The sequence below is a fragment of the Oncorhynchus mykiss genome, chromosome 25 (assembly GCF_057628025.1).
Source record: "Oncorhynchus mykiss isolate SJ-2025 chromosome 25, ASM5762802v1, whole genome shotgun sequence".
NCBI classification, from domain to species: domain Eukaryota; kingdom Metazoa; phylum Chordata; class Actinopteri; order Salmoniformes; family Salmonidae; genus Oncorhynchus; species Oncorhynchus mykiss.
The window spans coordinates 59,796,562-59,817,120 of record NC_143046.1 but is presented as its reverse complement, the minus strand read 5'-3'; the positions used below and the strand labels follow the sequence as shown (position 1 = coordinate 59,817,120).

The 20,559-nt window shown below is 42.9% G+C and overlaps 1 protein-coding gene across 2 annotated transcripts in view; it reads right to left on the bottom strand.

Annotated features, from left to right (window-relative positions):
• Positions 1-2,723: 2,723 nt before the first annotated feature.
• LOC110505388 (filamin-A-interacting protein 1) overlaps positions 2,724-20,559 on the bottom strand; it is a 29,965-nt gene continuing 12,129 nt past the window's right edge. Inside the window, exons 2-6 of one of the 2 annotated variants that reach the window (XM_021584571.3) lie at positions 17,961-18,251; positions 17,398-17,568; positions 16,960-17,138; positions 3,989-6,845; positions 2,724-3,513 (exon numbers count right to left, since the gene is read on the bottom strand). In XM_021584571.3, the coding sequence (XP_021440246.3) occupies positions 3,316-3,513; positions 3,989-6,845; positions 16,960-17,138; positions 17,398-17,568; positions 17,961-18,248 (3,693 nt within the window). In that variant the 5' untranslated portion in view covers positions 18,249-18,251 and the 3' untranslated portion in view covers positions 2,724-3,315. Of the gene's footprint in view, positions 3,514-3,988; positions 6,846-7,860; positions 8,135-16,959; positions 17,139-17,397; positions 17,569-17,960; positions 18,252-20,559 lie in introns of those variants that run through there. The other variant, XM_090220657.1, reaches the window with a different exon arrangement.

The following is a 20,559-nucleotide window of genomic DNA, read 5'->3' as shown; positions in this document are numbered from 1 at the left end:
ATTATAATTATTTCAAGTTAAGAGTAAATGTTTTTGGGGAATAAATGTAATGCATTTTAAAATGTAAATTAGATTGGAATTTAATAAATTTTACTGTGTAAATATCTGTATTTTTATATATGTTTATGAAGTAATATGTCAAGGATTTATGAGACATTAAATACACTTTAAATAAAAAACATAAAAACAACTTTGAAACACAATGAAAAGACAGAAAAAGATGATTTGCACTTGAGAGAAAGTTGAATAAAATAATGCAGAGAACCTTTGAAAGTGAAGCCACGTTCTCCTGTTTCATAATTTATCCTGTGTTACAGGAACTATTATCTGCTGCACCATTCCCAAAACTGGAACCTGTAACAGATATCTGTTGCCCCAAAGGAGGGAATTCTTTCTCCATGAAAGCAGGTGAATATTGTTTTAGACTACATGAGGTTTAATTCCAAGACTGTGTCAGTCAATCATAGCTTTCTCTGGTGATCTCCTGCTAACATATTTCCCACTAGCAGGTCTATGGGGCAGCAGATACCCTACAATGCATTACACTGATGGGACCAACTCAAAGCCTCCAAGCCAAGGGCCTGGACCACTCCCTCGACAGCTCTCTGGCCTGCCCTCTCCCTCACGGCACCAATGGTTGTGCCACTTGACACTATCCTATTGAAGTGCTGTATGACTCTGGAAAATCCTTCCAAACTTAATCCAATCATTGAGTTTTTTCTTTAACATAGCATATGACTGAAGTAGCAGGGATGTTAACTATTTTCTTTTTGTCGCACAGGCCATTTGCCCAGAGTGAATTTGCCCATATCCAGAAGTGGATTTTTCTGCATAAAAAAAACTTTTATTCAAATACTCTAATTCTCTCTCTCCTTTGTGTCCTCATGTTCACATTAATTTGATGTGTTCTATCATTTACAAAGCTAATTGCGTCACATTACAGACAAGTATATATTACAAAACATTTTTGTGCACTTCCTACATTTCAATATAGTACTTTTCCGCATGGAGTCTCGCTACCCTTTGAGTAACAAACACAGCTAATGACACTGGTTTGATTGTCTGTCATTGGTTGATTGAGCAAATGTAACTCATCTGCTCGATTGGAAACACTATTATTTTTTCACTCAGAGGACACATGGTTGGTGATTGTAGACACAGGCAGCTTCTTAACTCGGTTGATTTTTAACTTCTGAAAGGCCAATGTAAGTGAGCGCTCCACAATTGCGAGATGACCATGATAATTTGTCTCTAGTGTATCACAGCACAAATATGGCTGGCTGTGGCCATTTGTTTTGATTCATTTTTTCAATTTGATAACACAGCAAGTCAATTCAAACACTGACTATTAAGTAAATGAATGTGAGATGAATGACTTGCTACAGAGTCTGTTTCAACTGATGCACATGGGCATAACATGCATCCAAAGTGATTTTAGACTTTAACATGTCAAGGCTCAGGAGAAGAGTTTTGAAGTAACAAATGTTTATTACTGTTACACACGCCTCTGTGAAGAGGGAACGCAACACCCTGCTACAACTCAACTTCCCGTGAAGTGAAAGAGGGACTGTAGGTGTGAGTAAGGATGACAAAGGCAGAGAGTGGTACCGTTTACAAGGAATTCCGTCACACAGTAATACAGGAATATTCCGTCACACAGTAATATGGGTAAAAGGGGCTGGACGGAACCAAAGCAAAGAAAGTAAATATCAAAGCCCCCTCTCCTATCTTACCTGCCTACCCACTACTTACCTAATTTAGCACCACCTGGTGCACTAACCAAAATACAGGGGGTGGTCCGCCCAGGTCTTACCTAGTGTGCCTAGACAGTGAATATACTTTGGGTATATGTATGCCCGCGGGCCTCTTGCCGAAGCACTCCCTAGGTGCCTTCCCCTTCCCCCCTGGGAACAAATGAAACAGAATTTTACAAACAATTTCACAATCAAAAACAGGCCTTTTGTCATAGACATACCTTAGTAGGACCGGCTACAAAAATACTGGCAATAAATTATACCTCTGCGCAACAACGAAAACATAGGACATACTAATCATCTCCCTCTGAGAACAACCAACACAAATAACCCACATCCATCTCTCTGCAATCATCTCTCTCTGGATATCACAATCAAGCACTCCTCTGAGTAACAGAACACTAGCTTATTTATTAGCTTCAGAAGGAATCTAATTGAAGACAGCTGCATCCTGACGAGGGGGCGGGGTCAGTTCTCCAATTAGCCATGGTGTCAACCAATCAGCTGCTTGGGGGATATCAGGAAGCCATTTCCTGAAATACACACTCAAATAAACTAACTACAACACAGAAACAGGGGAACGTAACAATTACAGAAACGGTGGCGGCGGGGGGTCAGGCAAACGACAGGTCAAGGGCAGGCAGAGGTCAGTAGTCCAGAACAGAGTCCGAAAGGTACAGAACAGCAGGCAGGCTCAGGGCAAACAGAGGTCAGTAATCCAGGGTGGTGAGACAAGGTACAGAACAGCAGGCAGAATGGTCAAAAACCAGGAAAGCTAGAAACCAGGCACAAGAAGACCGCTGGTAGGCTTGACGATTCAAAATGAACGGGCAACAAACAAACAGAGAACAGGCATAAGTACACTGGGGATAATGGGGAAGATGGGCGACACCTGGAGGAGGGTGGAGACAAGCACAAAGACAGGTGAAACTGATCAGGGTGTGACAAATATTATGAACTCAATGCATGTTTGCTCATAGCAATATTATCTGTTTAATATGCTGAAGTTGGTCATCTTTCAAAAAAGTATTTTATTTAAATGACATGTCATTACAAAAACCTTGACATAAAAAGGACACATTTCATGTGCCGCAAACCAAATGATTTGGCCTCAGTACTAAATGCTGTAACAAGCAGTACATAACTAATACATAAAGCAGTTAGTAGCAGCATTACCTAACAATCCACATGGGCTATATTCCCATAAAAATGCACACATGCCAATTGTTATCTAAGAAAGCAGTGAAGTTGATTTCATCGACATGAAAACAGAATAGAATTTGTTTAAAAAAATATATATACATAATTTCAAGTACAACATTTTATCGTATAATGTTTAGATATGTATATTGTTTCAGTTGGACGAAAACACAATGGTCAACAGCCTCCTGCTCAATAGAGAGGAGCCAAATGACTTTCTCTTGTCTGAATATCCCCCCTCTCTCTTTCCGCCTCAGGGTACTTAATTTGAACTTTTACACTGAGCACCTCTGACCCATAGAACACTACCATGGTTGGCAGCTTGTTTGATTAATGTTCCCTGTTAGTGTCTCTGGCTCTATCAACTTTTCCCTCCATTTTGAAAGGCTGTTGTGCTGCTGATTGTGGATTTCTTAAGCTCTATCCTCATGGACTGGCTCTCTGCTCTCATTCCTCCAAACATCCCCAGAACTCCCAGCATGGTTTTGCCCGTCTTCAGGCTCTTGGAGATGGGGATACGGGTGAGCCCTGCCCGGGATGGGTGGGCATCATGCCCAGTCTGGGATATACAGGGATAGGATAGAGAGAGGATAGAAAGTGGCAAGGATGAGAGGAGAGGAGGCCACAACAGAGAAAAGGGTAGAAGAAAATGATAAATTACTAAGGGGGAAAATATATGACAACATTTCCCTTCAAGAACATTTACTATATGACCTGTAAATATTTAGTCCTTCTTTCAAGACCAAGTGAAGGAGTACTGTTTCTGTCAGACTATCCATCCGCCCAACAAAGACGGGACTGCTCAGTGAGACGCCACTGTGTCGCCCATCAATATGCTACGTAACAGAAAGGAAAGTACATGTCCACAATCTTCCAAAATTATTATTTTGCCAGTTCATAAACATAATAATTTCATACATTTCCTTTAATTGGGGGTGAAGAGGGTTAATACAACATCAAAATGTATAAGCTTGAATGAGTGAGTTACAGGTTAACATAACAGCCAGGGGAATTTGTGTTATGAGGAGACTCACCACAGCTTGTGTTGGTCTGGCAGGGGTGGACGTGACTGGAGTGATAGTGATGCTGCTCATCACTTTACTGGGTGTGGTTTTGAGGGCTGTAGTGCTGTGGCGAGGGGAGCGCAACACTGTGCCCGTGGATAACGTCATTTCTCTGTTACACTCCGTTGCCACGCCGACAGGCCTAACCACCACCTTGGGGCCTGTGTTGTCGTTGTTGTTGTGGCCCTCAGAGGGGCTCTTATGGAACTGGGAGCCATGCAGGTGGATGTGGATCTTATTGTCCTCTGTGGTGGTAATGATACTGGTGTTGGAGTTGTACTTCCTGATCTGCGTGGGGACCATCTGTTTCTCAGGGGTGACCTTGAACATTGCCCGGGCCATGGTCATCTCATGGAGCTCTGGGGAGGCGGACATGTTGGACAGCATGGATGTGCTGACCGTCATGATAGATATAGGTGACATGGGCCTGCCTGAGGAGGAAGAGGAGGAGGAAGATGAGGAGGCCCTGCTGCACTCTGGTGACTTGGCCCTGGAGATGGTGGTGATGCTGACTGGGGACTTGGCCATATCTGGTCCCCCTGGCCTGGCGCTGGCTCTGCCCCTTGAAGAGGTGGTGGTGTGGGTGGGAATGATGGTAATCCGAGACTTCTGGTGGACCTGTAGGGTGGAGCTGGAGTAAAGGTCCTCAGCAGTGGGACTGCTGATCTCCAGGGTAGCCATGCTGTTATGGTGGTCTGGGGTCACTCTGATGCGTAAAGGCTGCCCTTCCTTTTGGGACATGGTTAGCTCAGAATGCATGGATTCACTGTCGATACCCACAGACCTGTCCACATTACCACCCTGAGGAATATCTTCCCTCTTCCGCATCGAGGGAATCCAAGACTTCTTCATGCTGAGGTCAGTTGCAGCAGACAGTGAGAAGTGTTCTTGACCACCAGCTTTCTCTGTGGGTTTCTTGAGGCACTTCTGTCGAAGGTTACTCATGATGTGATTCTCTTCCTGGACAGACTTCCTGATGAACACAGCTGCGGTGTCCTCTTCTGCCATCTCAGTGGCCAGTGCATCAGTCTGCACTCCAGTGGACGCCATTGAGATGTCCACCATCCTCCTCCCATTCAGGCTGGGTCGTAGAGTGCGGCTGTGGCGCTTGGTCACCTCCAGCTCTTTGGTGAGGTGGAGGACCTCAATGCTCATCTTGTTCTTCTTCTCCTTTTCCTCTAGGAACCTCTGCTGGAGGAAGGAGTAGTTCACTTCGAGCTGAGAGAGCTGGTCTTTTTTGATCATCAGCTCATGGATCTTCTCCTTGAGGGCTACTATGTCATTCTGCAAGTCTCTGGTTTTGGCCTCTTCTGTCTTGTAGCGCTGTCGTAGGTCTACTTCTTGGCTCTCTACCTCTCCTTTCTCTATGCCTTTATTCAGGGCAATCTGACTCTTCATCTCCTCCACCTGCTGGGAGAGAATGTGGGCCTTGTTTTGTTCTGTCAGGAACTTTTTCTCCAGCAGGTCGTACTGATCCTCTGTCTTTATCAAATCTCCCTCCACAACCTCCAGCTGCTTGAGGCGTTTTTTTAATTGCTCTATTTCAAATGTTAGCTCCTTCACCCTGTTGTAGTCTTTCAAACCCCCATCTGACAATCTTCCCAGTTCCCTCTTTGCTATGTTATGTTTGCCTATATTTCCTTCCTCCTCCAATCCATCCAACCTCTTGTTCATTTGGCTGACTTTGTAGCTAAGATCCTTGCTCTTTTCCATTTCACAAGCAAGCCTAGTACTAAGCTCTCCTTTCTCTCTGGTGAGGGTCCCTACCTTGGCTTCCATCTCTGATTTCAACTTCAGGAGCTTTTTACTCTCCTCTATTAATCTCTCAGTCACTTCCATAACCTTGCCCTGCTCAGCCTTGAACATCTTACTCAAATCACAATTATTGTCCTCTAACTTCATTCTCTCCATCAAATTGTTCCTCTCATCAACCATTACCACAGTGAATGACTTCATCTTCGCCAGGTCATCTTTAAGGCTCTGCTCAGTCTTTTCCAGTCTCAGCTCAGAAGATTCCATCTCTTTCATGCGTATCTTAACTGCTACCAGTTCATCGGTGAGCTCCTTCGACATGCCCTTCCCTCTCTCCAGAGTGGAGTGTAACTGGGAGCACTCTGCCTTGCTGGCATCGAACTCCCCCTCAAGTCTCTCCAGCTTCACCATCCTTCTCTGGAGCTTCTCCACCTGCAGTTTGAGTTCTTTCCTTTGGCTCTCCTCTTCCTGCAGCCTCTTCCTCATCTCTCTGTACTGGACCTCTGTCTTGGTGATTTCCTCGTCTTGCCCTTTCATCTCAAATACCTGTTTGCGGAAGTTCTCCAGTTCTGTCATTAGGTTAGAGTTCCCACACTCCCCTTTGCTGGTCTTATCCCTCAGCTCGTGCAGCTCCTTTTCTGACCTCCTCAGTGCTACGTTGCTCTCCTCCAGCTCCTCCAGTTTGAGGGTGAGTCCAGACAGCTTGGCATCCAGCTGGCGGTTCTGGAACTCCTGGCTGACCATCTTGGCTGTCATCTCCTCTTGCTCCTGGATGAACTTGGCCTGGTGTTCCTTCAGCTTGCCCTCCAAGCTCAGGGCCCTCTGGCAGTCCTCCTGTGCTCGGCAGCTGGTGTCGTTCAGGGTCTGCTCCCTCTCCTGCAGCTGCTGGTTCAGCTCCTGGACCCTCTGGCTCTGCTGGTCCATCTGCTCCAGGTGGAGTTGCCGCTCATCCACCAGCATCAGGGCAAAGGACTTCAGTTTGACCAGCTCCTCTCTTACTTTCTCCAGACGCTTGGCGTGCTCCTTCTCTTTACGCACCTGGCAGGCTTTCTCATCCTCCAGCAACCTCTTCAATCTGTGAAGAGAGAACAAAACAATAGATGAAGGATAAGTAAGGATGTGTGTAATGTTTTGCTGCACTGTACATCCTGGAAGTAGCAGTGTTTCATATGGTGTATCATACTGTATCACAAAGAAAAATATAATTTCTAAATGTTTCACTTTAGCCGAGCTTGATACTTTGTATTACCTGCATGTTTTGAATTTCTACAGAAATGTCAAACCATAGAACATTTGATTCACATGACAGAAGTGATTGAACTCATCATACAGTAAGCTGCCACGAAAGGTACAGTGTTTAAGATACAATTTATTTGCAATATATAACTACTGGTATTCACTGCTGCAACATACTCTTTGTGATGAATGCATGCATACATCAATCGAAAGATATACATTCTTTTCTCATGCTCCCAATTAATGCACCTGGTAGATGTTAAATGAACACAGAGGAAATCAAGCTCTATTACTGCATAATGGATGGTCAGGATAACGTCTCTGATCTGTTCAGTCTCTGATCTGAACCATCATTGTGGTTCCCTGTGATTTAAAAAAAAATGTATCTTGCTTTATCCGGATTCTCTTTGGTTCAGCTCACCATGCCTCTCACACTTCATTTGGCAAATAACTGCAGCACACTGAAAGAGGTAGTACACTAGGAAAAATTGCCAAAAACTCCCTCACTGTTTTCCATCCTTGCTTCTGGAATTAAGACTGAGAACTGAGATTTTGACTAAAACGCCAGTGAGCAATCTCTTTTTCTCTCTGCTTCTTTTTCTGCTGTGCATGTCCATATGAGGAATCTCAGCAGACAGAGAAAGCCAGTAACAAGTTACATACAAAATACACTGAATGCATAGTTGTCTTGGGAACATTCCATCTTTTGCCTGAAGTGCACACTTTATATAAAAATACAGTACATCTCACACTGAGCTGCAATATCAAGCGAGAAACACGTTCCGATGACAGTACATATCATGTCAGCAGAAACAGCTGAACTCTAAACAACTTAGACACCATTCAAAACGTACCCACTATTCTTGATGCATTACAGGAGAGTCCATGTCTAACATGTTTGCCATAGTAGATGATCCACTCCAAGTTCAGAGTTGGCATAGACCCCCTTTTACACTCCACATTCCAAGCCTGTCATCAGGACACAATGAAAGGTGAATAAAAATGGTGTGTAGCACCGGACCTTCAGCTAGTCACCTCGCTCATATTCGGCAGGCAGAGCTCTGTGGGGCTCTGGTTTGGACTGTGAGAGGGTGGGAGGGACCCTGGCCAGAGGGTAGGAGGGACCCTGGCGTTCTTTACACTCCTCCTCAATTTGTTTCCCCCTTTTTTGTGTTCACTTACAGGCATTGCGGGGCTTGTTTCAAGGGAAAGGGCTCCTTCACACAGGCTGTCACAATAGCCTATTTACACAAGTAATTCAGACACACAGTACATCTTACTCAGTCATGTCTCCATTATTGAAGTTACTTCTTATATTAATTAAGGTGGTTTCTATAGAGACAGCGCTGTTTTGGCTAAGCCAAATTATGTTCATGGAAAACAATGCAAAGTACCCACATGAAAAAAATACTATGGTATACTATGGTCAAAATACTGTAGTATTACTATATTTATACACTATAGTACATTGTTTCTGCAGACTTTACTGTGGTATTCACTGTTGTCTTCTTGCGGACATGACTGTAGAATGCTATAGTATTCACTATAGTGTTTTTGCAGACTTGACTGTACTATAGTATTCAATATTTTTGCATGCATGACTGTAGTATACTATAGTATTCACTGACGTGTTTTTGCAGACATGACTGCAATATACTTTAGTATTTACTGTAGTGTTTTTGCACACTTTACTGTAGTATTCAATGTCATTTTTTTGTGGACATTGTTGTAGTATATTGTCAGGGCCGGCTTTAGCCTTTTGGTGGCCCTAAGCGAGATTTGGTTGACGGCGGAGAGAAAAATGCACATTTTAAAGTTAATTTCCTGCAATTCTACCAGAGAAAGTTTTAAGCAGGTTTTTTTCCGGTTCTACACATTTTACCATGACTTATGTGTAACGGATGTGAAACGGCTAGCTTAGTTAGCGGTGCGCGCTAAATGTTCTTTGTCCGTAGTTTATGCATGCCCATACTGTATCCCCACCGCCACCATGGGGCACTCTGTTCAAAACGTTGATATCAGCAAACCGCTTGCACACACAACGCAACAACAAGTACACGTGGTCTGCGGTTGTGAGGCCGGTTGGACGTACTCCGGTTGGAGGCGGCTTAGAGAAATGATCATTAAATTATCTGGCAACAGCTCTGGTGGACATTCCTGCAGTCAGTATGCCAATTGTACGCTCCCTCAACTTGAGACGTGTGGCATTATTGTATGACAAGACTGCACATTTAAGAGTGGCCTTTTATTGTCCCCAGCACAAGGTAAACCTGTGTAATGATCATGTTTTTTTTATCAGCTTCTTGATATGTCACACCTGTCACACCACACCAAAGGAGAAATGCTCATTAACAAGGATCTAAACACAATTTGTGAAATAATATTTTTGTGCATATGGAATATTTCTGGGATCTTTTATTTCAGCTCATGAAATAGGACCAACACTTTACATGCTGTGTTTATATTTTTGTTCAGTGTATTTCCATTGTGGTCCTGTTTCAAACATAGCTGCGTTTACACAGACAACCCAATTCTCTAGTATAGTATTCTACACAGTACACTACAACATTTTAATGTAAGCACTACATGGTCAAGGATACTAGTGTATAGTATTCTACAGCACAAAATATTATAGTAAGTATTACAAGATCTAGGGATATTACAGTGTCTAGTATAAAATTATCCAGTATACTTCAACATTCTATAGTAAGCACTACACGATCGAGGGATATTACAGTGTCTAGTATAGAATTCTCCAGTATACTACAACATTCTATAGTAATCACTACAAGATCAAGGGATATTACAGTGTCTAGTATAGAATTCTCCAGTATACTACAACATTCTATAGTAAGCACTACACAATCGAGGGATATTACAGTGTCTAGTATAGAATTCTCCAGTATACTACAACATTCTATAGTAAGCACTACACGATCGAGGGATATTACAGTGTCTAGTATAGAATTCTCCAGTGTTATTATTATAATAAAACTGGAGTGACACCTCAAGCACTGCAATGTAGTGCCTTAGACTGCTGTGCCACTCGGGAGGCCCCAGTATACTCCAGTATTTCCACAAAATTCTTTAGTAAGCTCTAATCAATCGAGGGATACTACAGTGTATAGTATAGAATTCTACAGTATACTACAAAAGTCTATAGTAAGCACTAAACTATCAAAGGACACTACAGTGTGGAATACAGGATTCTACAGTATATTGCAGTTTACTACAGAATTTTATAGAAATCTAGAGTAAGTACTCTAGTATTTAATATTTTATGTGGGTAGCCTGTGGTCAATCTCCTAATACCCCTCCCTATAGACAGGAAATGATCTGGTCAGACGGGAAGCTATAAACTCAGTGGTATAGGAGAGAGGACGGTGAGTCTGTCTGCTGTAGTGTCACCTTGGGAGAAGTGGATCAGTGGTCTGCTCGGTGTAAACTGGCGTATAATGGGGAAAACAGATAGGGATGAGCCAGTTCCGCTCCCTGGAGGAGACTCTGTAACGAGTCAGATGTACAGACAGACAGGAACCCTGAAAATGCTTTTCTGAGGTGCTGAACGATATGGTGACCAAGTGGATCAGTACAGAGCATGGTTCCCCAACTGAATTTGGCACACGGGCGGTTTTATTCCAGACGCCAAATTTTCTGAGCAATTGTATTTCTTTTGGGGATTTTTTGGGGGGTGCACATAAAAGACACCATAAAAAAAAACCAGGAAATCAGGCCCAAGTGATCTTAATTTTCTAAATCTGTTGCCAAATATTCCCACGCATAATAAAGAGACACGTGATCGTATACAAATTGTATGCAAATGTAGCCAGGTTGGAAATGATTGTTTTAGTCAAATATTATATCTGTTTGGGCTTCAATTTGCAGGCTACAAATTATTTGTAATTATATTCTGGCCCCCGATCATCTGCTCAAGAAAAAAAACATGGCTGCATCTAGCTGATGATCCCTGGGATATAGACAGTAGGCCTAGTACTCTAAACCTTACAGACAAACAAACGTCTATCTTCACCACAACAAACACAATTAAGGGCAATGTAATTCACTATCCCTTAAACAGCGGATCATAGTTGACCTCAATACAGAGGATGCGTTGAATTCAAGATTACAGTAGTGAAGATCCTTAGTTTATGCTGTGAGTTTATGAGCATCTGTTCCCCTCAAAACCCGCTGCAAAGTCAGATTACCACCATGGCTGGCTACTGTACAGAGGGTCACCCAGCCTCCACTTGATCTTCATACATACTGTATTTACACGTTCATAAATTATTGACACCTAAGCAATCAGCACTCTAAAATTACCCTCAAGCAAAGGTCACAGGCATGATGTCACTGTCAATGGGGCCTACAGCAGCGAGGTCACATGGGAGAGAAGTCACACCTGACCTTCAGGTGTAAAATAGTGCTCCTATCTCCCTGGAGACCCAGTCAGTCAAGAGGGAGTAACTGTGGTAAAAAAAAGGCTACTAGAGACCCTGCCAGACCAATCAGAGGTGTAACAATGTCCTCAGGAGCCCCTTTATATGATCTAAGGCCAAGTTAGACTCCAACAAGGAGCAGCATTGACCTTTTAACAACCAGACTATACTTTAATGAAGTTAGTTCACCAGCATGATGAGTTATGTACCACACAGCCTGCTAGTGTGTAAGGAAACATGGGTGGAATGGTATCAGCTCTGTTTGGTCATAGATTCAGGATGGTAGGTGTCCAGTTACTTTCCAAGTGATTGTAACTTTAATAATGACTTGGTCTATATGGAATTGAAGAGTTTCTTTCCAAAAAAGCTATATATCCATTTTCAGAAAAGTTGGTCAATTAGATTGGTCAAGTTGGTCAATTTAATTTCATAAGACTTTATGAAAGAGATTGGTGTGTTTTTTCAAATATGTAATCAGGGCATGTTCAATGACAGACATTTGATTTTGTTATTTCTTTAAAATCTATCACTTGATGGTTTCATTTCAGAGAGACAAATAATCATGTTTTTTTTTCTTCTTAAAATGCTATATATCCGCCTCGCTCTCAGATAAATAAGTAGTACTGCTAGGTTTTACATTCAAATGTAACAAATAACTAAATGTTTAATAAATACCTGTACAAATGATAGATTTGTGACCTCAATATTTAAACCATGTTGAAAAAGAATGAGATCTGTATTTAACACATTTACATTGGACATTTGAGTCATTTAGCAGATGCTCTTATCCAGAGTGACTTACAGTAAGTGCATTCATCTAAAGATAGCTACAGTAGGAGAGACAACCACATAACACAGTTAAATAAACTACTAGATACGAACATTCAATTCCAGCTAAACAATGGATATAAAGCCTCGGACAAAAAAATATACATTTTCACATACATCTAACTTCTATTAATAAGAAATCTGAGAACAGTCATATTTTACACACACATGAAGGTACCCATATGCCATCATTTCTGATGAAAAACACAAATGTGAAAAATTGGTGGATATACTATAGCATTTGTCCTCACAACCTAAACAGGGCAAACTCCTGAACTCGCTTGACCACTTCTTCAGGAGCAATCAACAGTGGGTCCTTAAGAAAACAGATTTTCACGGTGGAACAACATTTCAATCATCCTGTGTTTCCCTGAGGAATGTAGTTGGAGGCGCAACAGCCTGTATGTGTCAGGGGCCTGTGGATTGAAGCTGACGCTGCCTGTCAAAACAAAGCCTTCGACTGTAATCCCTGCTCTTGAGGGGGAAAAGCATTACAGTAAGTGCTCAGCAGGATCTATACAGTATGGCCCAATCCCAAATCAACCCCTAGACCCTAGGCCCTATGCACTTGTGGATATCGGAGAGGACTTGATGGGTCTTAGTAAATTGCTTATACCTATCAAATCCTCTCAGATATCCACAGGTGAATATGCCGTATGGTCTAGGGATTGATTTGGGATTGGGCACACTTCTCATTGGCATTGTGTTAACAGAAGGGCACTAGAAGCGAGGCTAAGTAAGGTTGAGCTACTTTAATTTTAGAGCACCCAATGTGTGGAACACAAGGCGGTGTCGTTTTGATCACAATGGCGGCTAGTGGTATTAAATGCCTATCTTATGAATACTTGTGTCAACCACAGCAACTGGCTTCTATTTCTTCATTCACAACATACTATATGTGTAATAGAGTGAGTGTAAATATAGTGCACTGTATCACTGAAAATCTGTGGTTTTATATAAAGATAACACTCGAGAATCTGAGATATTTCTTCCTTTAATCATGCACATACTTTTCTATGCCAAATAAAGTGAGTGATTAGGGCTGTTGGCTATATGTCGTGAGTATAGTTCGTAACCCCTTCTCTCCAAATTCCTTCAGTAGTCTGGTGTATGACCCGATAGGTGTTTTCGTTTTTCTCCTTTCACACTCACACAATTTAGTGAGATATCTGAATGAACAGGTGTGAGATGGATGGACATTCCTCCCACTTCACACTGACAGACAGAAACATCAAAACAGTGATGACCCTCTACCTGGCATGGGAGTGTGTGTGACTCAAGGCCAGGGGAATGTGGGCTCAGCCAGTGCTGATAGGAGAGTTAAAACACACAGCTGTTGGCACTAAGAGGAGGTTGTGGAGAGCAGGCTGAACACTGGCCAACCAGGACAGCGAAACAACCTGGCAGAGGAGGTCACCGCTAACACCTACTGTAAGATAAACTGGAGATACAGTAGACCTACCTAGTGAAACCTGTAAACCTCATATACGCCTTCCATGCTTTTAGAATGAAAGTCTCTGTTCACTCATACTGTGCAAATTGTACATACAGTGCCTTGCGAAAGTATTCGGCCCCCTTGAACTTTGCGACCTTTTGCCACATTTCAGGCTTCAAACATAAAGATATAAAACTGTATTTTTTTGTGAAGAATCAACAACAAGTGGGACACAATCATGAAGTGGAACGACATTTATTGGATATTTCAAACTTTTTTAACAAATCAAAAACTGAAAAATTGGGCGTGCAAAATTATTCAGCCCCTTTACTTTCAGTGCAGCAAACTCTCTCCAGAAGTTCAGTGAGGATCTCTGAATGATCCAATGTTGACCTAAATGACTAATGATGATAAATACAATCCACCTGTGTGTAATCAAGTCTCCGTATAAATGCACCTGCACTGTGATAGTCTCAGAGGTCCGTTAAAAGCGCAGAGAGCATCATGAAGAACAAGGAACACACCAGGCAGGTCCGAGATACTGTTGTGAAGAAGTTTAAAGCCGGATTTGGATACAAAAATATTTCCCAAGCTTTAAACATCCCAAGGAGCACTGTGCAAGCGATAATATTGAAATGGAAGGAGTATCAGACCACTGCAAATCTACCAAGACCTGGCCGTCCCTCTAAACTTTCAGCTCATACAAGGAGAAGACTGATCAGAGATGCAGCCAAGAGGCCCATGATCACTCTGGATGAACTGCAGAGATCTACAGCTGAGGTGGGAGACTCTGTCCATAGGACAACAATCAGTTGTATATTGCACAAATCTGGCCTTTATGGAAGAGTGGCCATTTCTTAAAGATATCCATAAAAAGTGTCGTTTAAAGTTTGCCACAAGCCACCTGGGAGACACACCAAACATGTGGAAGAAGGTGCTCTGGTCAGATGAAACCAAAATTGAACTTTTTGGCAACAATGCAAAACGTTATGTTTGGCGTAAAAGCAACACAGCTCATCACCCTGAACACACCATGCCCACTGTCAAACATGGTGGTGGCAGCATCATGGTTTGGGCTTGCTTTTCTTCAGCAGGGACAGGGAAGATGGTTAACATTGATGGGAAGATGGATGGAGCCAAATACAGGACCATTCTGGAAGAAAACCTGATGGAGTCTGCAAAAGACCTGAGACTGGGACGGAGATTTGTCTTCCAACAAGACAATGATCCAAAACATAAAGCAAAATCTACAATGGAATGGTTCAAAAATAAACATATCCAGGTGTTAGAATGGCCAAGTCAAAGTCCAGACCTGAATCCAATCGAGAATCTGTTGAAAGAACTGAAAACTGCTGTTCACAAATGCTCTCCATCCAACCTCACTGAGCTCGAGCTGTTTTGCAAGCAGGAATGGGAAATAATTTTAGTCTCTCGATGTGCAAAACTGATAGAGACATACCCCAAGCGACTTACAGCTGTAATCGCAGCAAAAGGTGGCGCTACAAAGTATTAACTTAAGGGGGCTGAATAATTTAGCACGCCCAATTTTTCAGTTTTTGATTTGTTAAAAAAGTTAGAAATATCCAATAAATGTCGTTCCACTTCATGATTGTGTCCCACTTGATGTTGATTCTTCACAAAAAAATACAGTTTTATATCTTTATGTTTGAAGCCTGAAATGTGGCAAAAGGTCGCAAAGTTCAAGGGGGCCGAATACTTTCACAAGGCACTGTAGCTAGTACCCGATGAAGCCCCCCCGCTGACTTTATCTGCTTCCCTAAGGGTGGTTAATGTGTAAGGGCCTTACAGTAAGGCTTTCATCAGACCGTCTGAAGGTTCATTAAAGGGAGATCCTGGGGTTGTTATCTCTCTCCAACTGAGAATGGAACCTGTTGTCTGGGGTTATGCATGCTTAGGGTCAACCTCAGTCAGGTGTCAATCAAACACAACATGGGCAAATGTCAGGTTCAAGTCCGTTGTAATGAACACAATCAATGTACAGTAAGTACTTCATCGCCATCTCCTTTTCTCCTCTTTATCCCTCCTTCTCTGGGGCTTCTTCCACTGTCTGATGGCGGCTCTTCTGACAGTGATGTAGCCTTCACGGTATGTCTCCTGAGTTGTCCAATAGAAGCGAAGGAGAAAGGGCTGTGAAAGGGTCTGTGGAGCAGTGAGAGTACAGTGGTCTTGGAGATGCTGTTTGATGTTTTATAGCTTATGAAACGCAGCTGGGGATCCACTCTGGCCTGTGGCCTGCAGATGACTTGGTGTGGGGAACATATACACACACTGGTGCACGCACACACACGTGCACGCACACAGGTTGACTGTATACAGTGCACACTTGCACACACACACACTCACGCAAAAACACAGCTTAGTTCTAGCACATCATTTATAAACCTGAGTAAATGGTCCGTGTCCAGAGGCGGCTGGTACTGCACAGTAACCCTTAGCACAAGAGAACAGTTAACACTGTGCAAGGGCCCTTTATACTGCTGCTGGAGCCAAAGGAACTGCGTGGATTTATGGGCTTTCAGGTTTTCCATGCGTCCATTGAGCAAGTCGCTGCACTGGGAAGCAACAAGTCTGCTAAAGTGAGCTGGCCCTCTGTCTTTACAGGTCCTGACCATACGATAGGTGTCATACAGTATAGACCATGATGATCAGTGTCAATGGGAGTCACAGAGTTGGGTCATGGTGAGGTACTGCCTAGCTCACACTGGTCAGATGAACTCACTCATCCCTCTGTGTGAGTAGTTTAATCAGCTAGCAGGTCTCACAGGGATGGGGACTCTCTCTCTCTCATGCATGTTTGATCCCTTGGTGATGGGCAATGTTGCCTCATCACTAACTCTGTTTTTTTACCTTTATTTAACAAGGCAAGTCAGATAAGAATAAATTCTTATTTTCAATGACAGCCTAGGATCAGCGGGCTAACTGCCTTATTCAGGGGCAGAACGACAGAGTTTTTACCTTGTCAGCTCAGGGATTCGATCTTGCAACCTTTCGGTTACTAGGCCAACACTCTAACCACTAGGCTACCTGCTGCCCCTTATGCCTAAAACCTTTTCTTACTTCCATTCTTTCAGTTTTGGGTCCCCCCAAAAATGTACTTATATATAATAATATAGGCCATTTGGCTGACGCTTTTATCCAAAGCGAATTACAATCATGCGTGCATACATTTGACTTGCGGGAATTTAAGCCAATATCCTGTCTACAGAGCCCATCCCCTTTTCTCATCCTCTCACCTCTCTCTCTCCTGCTCCAGTAGGTTAGTGAAGTTGTCACTCTTGCTCATGTAGTCAGTGTGTTTGCGTTTCTCATTGTCCAGCTCGTGCACGGTGCGCCGGTGACACTTCTCAACCAATAGAAGCTGTTCCAGCATGCGCCGGTACGTGTCCTTGTGTTTCTCCTGTAGATGATCCAGCTGAGACACACACACAACACAGAATCTTATGAGACTGTTACTCTGAGAGTCAGCCACTGCACTTAAGTCTTGCTGACCTATGCATCCTAACTTTAAAACTAAGAAATTGTTAGAATAATGCAAAAAAAATATGAAATAAATAATAATCTTCAACCAGATTTGTCTGTTTGAAGAAAGAAAAAAACAATACTACAGTCAATAAATGTTACAGTATAAGCACTTCCTAAGGTTAATAAGTATCTGTTAGTAGGTGACTAACTTCAGCCATTGGCCTCGGGTAGACATTGTCATTGTGTATCCGGATGGTGGTGAGAAGGCTGTCTCTCTGTAAGGCCTGGAGGGCCGTGGTAGGAACTGCAGAACCATAGTGGGACTCCAGAGTCTTCCGTGTCTTCTCAGTCTTCAGCACACAGATAACATCCTCCATCGCCTGGGGGTTGCACCAATAAAAAACAAACAATGTTAGTACTCTGGGAAAAACGTGCAATTGTTTATTAGGATCTCCTTTAGCCCACCAAAGGACAACTCTTCCAAGTCCTTAATTGCATGTTATAAAACAGCATTTAGACAGGTTTTCTCTGTGTTAGTACCAACATCAGCCACTAGAGAGAGCTGTAATGTAGAGAAATTGTAAATAAATTGTAATTTTGGACTATAGTATTGTGAGGGTTTACAATAAAATCATGGCAATACGTTCCACCTAGTGGATAATACAAGTAAACAACATCCCAGCTGACAAGATTTGTGGTCCAACCCACAGTTAGCTATAAATCTATGTACAATATGAGCGTATGGTAGTTTATCAACATGAGTGAGACTCACCTGAACCTCACATTCCATGACACCTAGCAGCCTCAGAAGGTCCTCTTTAGTAAAGTTGATGATTCCCAGTCTTTGGTCACTAGTCCCTGAGCTGTCCTCAGTTGACTTCTCTATGTCAGAGACCACCAACCCCTCCACTTCCTCATTGTTTGGTTGAACTTTGACCTTTAGGCTCTTTATAGGTGCATGCAGATTTACTTCCTCTTCTTGGTTTATGTCATGCATTGCCTGGGGAACCCTCAGTACTCCATTGGCTGGGCTTTCCACCCCACTGCTCTTGGATCTCATCCTCTACCCGTGCAGAGAAAAATAACAGAGGAAATCATATTTTAATCCTGTGCTTTGCTCTACCTGTGCAGCAATGAATACAAATGAAGGAACATGTCAACTAAATAATCAATTAACTTAATGTCAACAGAATCAGTGCAAACTTAGAGAGAGAGAGAGAGAGAGAGAGAGCGAGAGAGAGAGAGAGAGAGAGATCCTGGACTACATTCTACTCCGATTGTAGACACATCACTTTAGTTTAAGGGCCTTGGCCTTTAAAACTCATCTTCATACCCCCCCCTCCCCTTCCTCTGCCTTTCTCACCCACTTCTATTCAATGACAGGAGGCAAACAGGCTGAATTAGAGCTACATGAGGAAGTGTACTGTATTATCAGGTGTAATATCTCGGTTAACCCAGAGCTAAAGTCTCATGTAATTGGTCAGCTGCTCTATGAAGTTCTGCGCCCATACATGTTAAGAGAAGAGATGAAGAGATGCTGCAACCAGGAGTGGAACCGGAACGAGGCACTCCACCCTCACTCTTTACAAGTTACGGGTAAAGTCTATAGGCCGAAGGCCCTCTCCCCTTCCGTAATTCTTCAGAATCTATACACCTGCGAAATCGGGATTTATTCATATAACCAGTGACGAAAAACCCAAGCGCTGGAACTATTGCTGCTCTTCAGCTATCAGTGCAGATAGTATAAAAAGACAGATCTATGGTATCATTTATGTTTATGTAGTCTGTACATGAGATTATCAGGTGTAAAGTCAACCAAAACAATACTCCAAGGCAGCATGTCCTTCATCTGTCATTTCTCTAATCTATACGAGCTCAGCCAAATATTCAACATGCAAAATCACTCAACAGGGTGTGTGTGTTTCTGACATGCCCTGTTCTTTCACAGAGGCCGTATCTCATGCTGGGTGGTGACACTTTGGATGGGAGGACACTGGAAAATATGCAACACCCCTGGGTGTTTGGCCTGTTTTGTCATGCAAATCAGAACAACATCTGGGATCCAACTCAAAAAGAAATACAGGCCTATAAACTATGTTGGCATATGCATCATATTATGCAGTAAGACCAGTAGGGTCATCTTTAGAGTTACATTGCATTCATGTTCTGTTGAGTCATCTCTGTGTCCATTGGGGTCAAGTGCACTGCACACAAAATAGGTAATCAGTGCATGTGTCTGTATGCGTGTGCGTTAAAACTTGTGTGTGTTAAAACTCTTTTAAACTTCATAGAGCTTCTCTCCTTGCCCCTGAAGGAGTTGTGATTAATGGAACAACTACAGGCCCCTGATATTGAGAGAGTGTTCTTTCTGTAATCAAGTTCTGATACAGTATGACATCAGTACTTGTAATTATTCACAGATAAGGAACAAATCCCCTGTACCTCCCAGGTGATGTCATACGACCCCTGACCCATGACTCATGCTCTGAGCCGTCCTGAGCTGAGTGAGATCACAGAACTGACACTCATTCTCTCTTCCCTCAACCGCTCCACTGCTGTCTCTGCTCTGAGATCAGTTAGAGGTTCAATTAGATGTGCGACCCGCTTCCGTCTGCAGACTGCAGATCTTAACCACCTCCCTGGGACCTTTGAAACAACGCAACCCGGCACCAGAACAGCACTACAGTGGGACTGTGAACATCAAGAAAGAACAGTCTAACTCGTTGTAACCTTGATGAAAACAAGATGTTCAATAGGAAAGTTACGAGACTGGGAGCAAATCAGGCCTGCACCAATGACTGTATGTACAGTACCAGTCAAAAGTTTGGACACACCTACTCATTAAAGGGTTTTTCTTTATTTTTACTATTTTCTACATTGTAGAAGAATAGTGAAGACATCAAAACTATGAAATAACACGTATGGAATCAAGTAGACACCAAAAATGTCACGTCTGCTCTCGCTCTTCCCTCCCCTGGCGCTTGAGGGCGCCAGGCTGTCCTGCATCACACACTCCTATCGTCCATTACGCACACCTGCTTCCCCTCGTCACGCGCGTCAGCGATATTGGACTCACCTGGACTCATTCATCACCTGTTTATTTCCTCTCCCATATTTGTCAGTTCCCTGCTCTGTTCCCCACTGCTGTATTAATTGTTTTTTGTTTGTGTTACTCGTTTGCTGACGCTGCTCCTGTCTCGTTCCATGTCTGTTCTATATTAAATGTTTGACTCCCCGTACCTGCTTCGTCTCTCCAGCATCATCCCATGTGACAAAAAAAAGTGTAGCCACACTTTGCCTTGATGACAGCTTTGCACACTCTCTGCATTCTCTCAACCAGCTTCATGAAGTAGTCACCTGGAATGCATTTC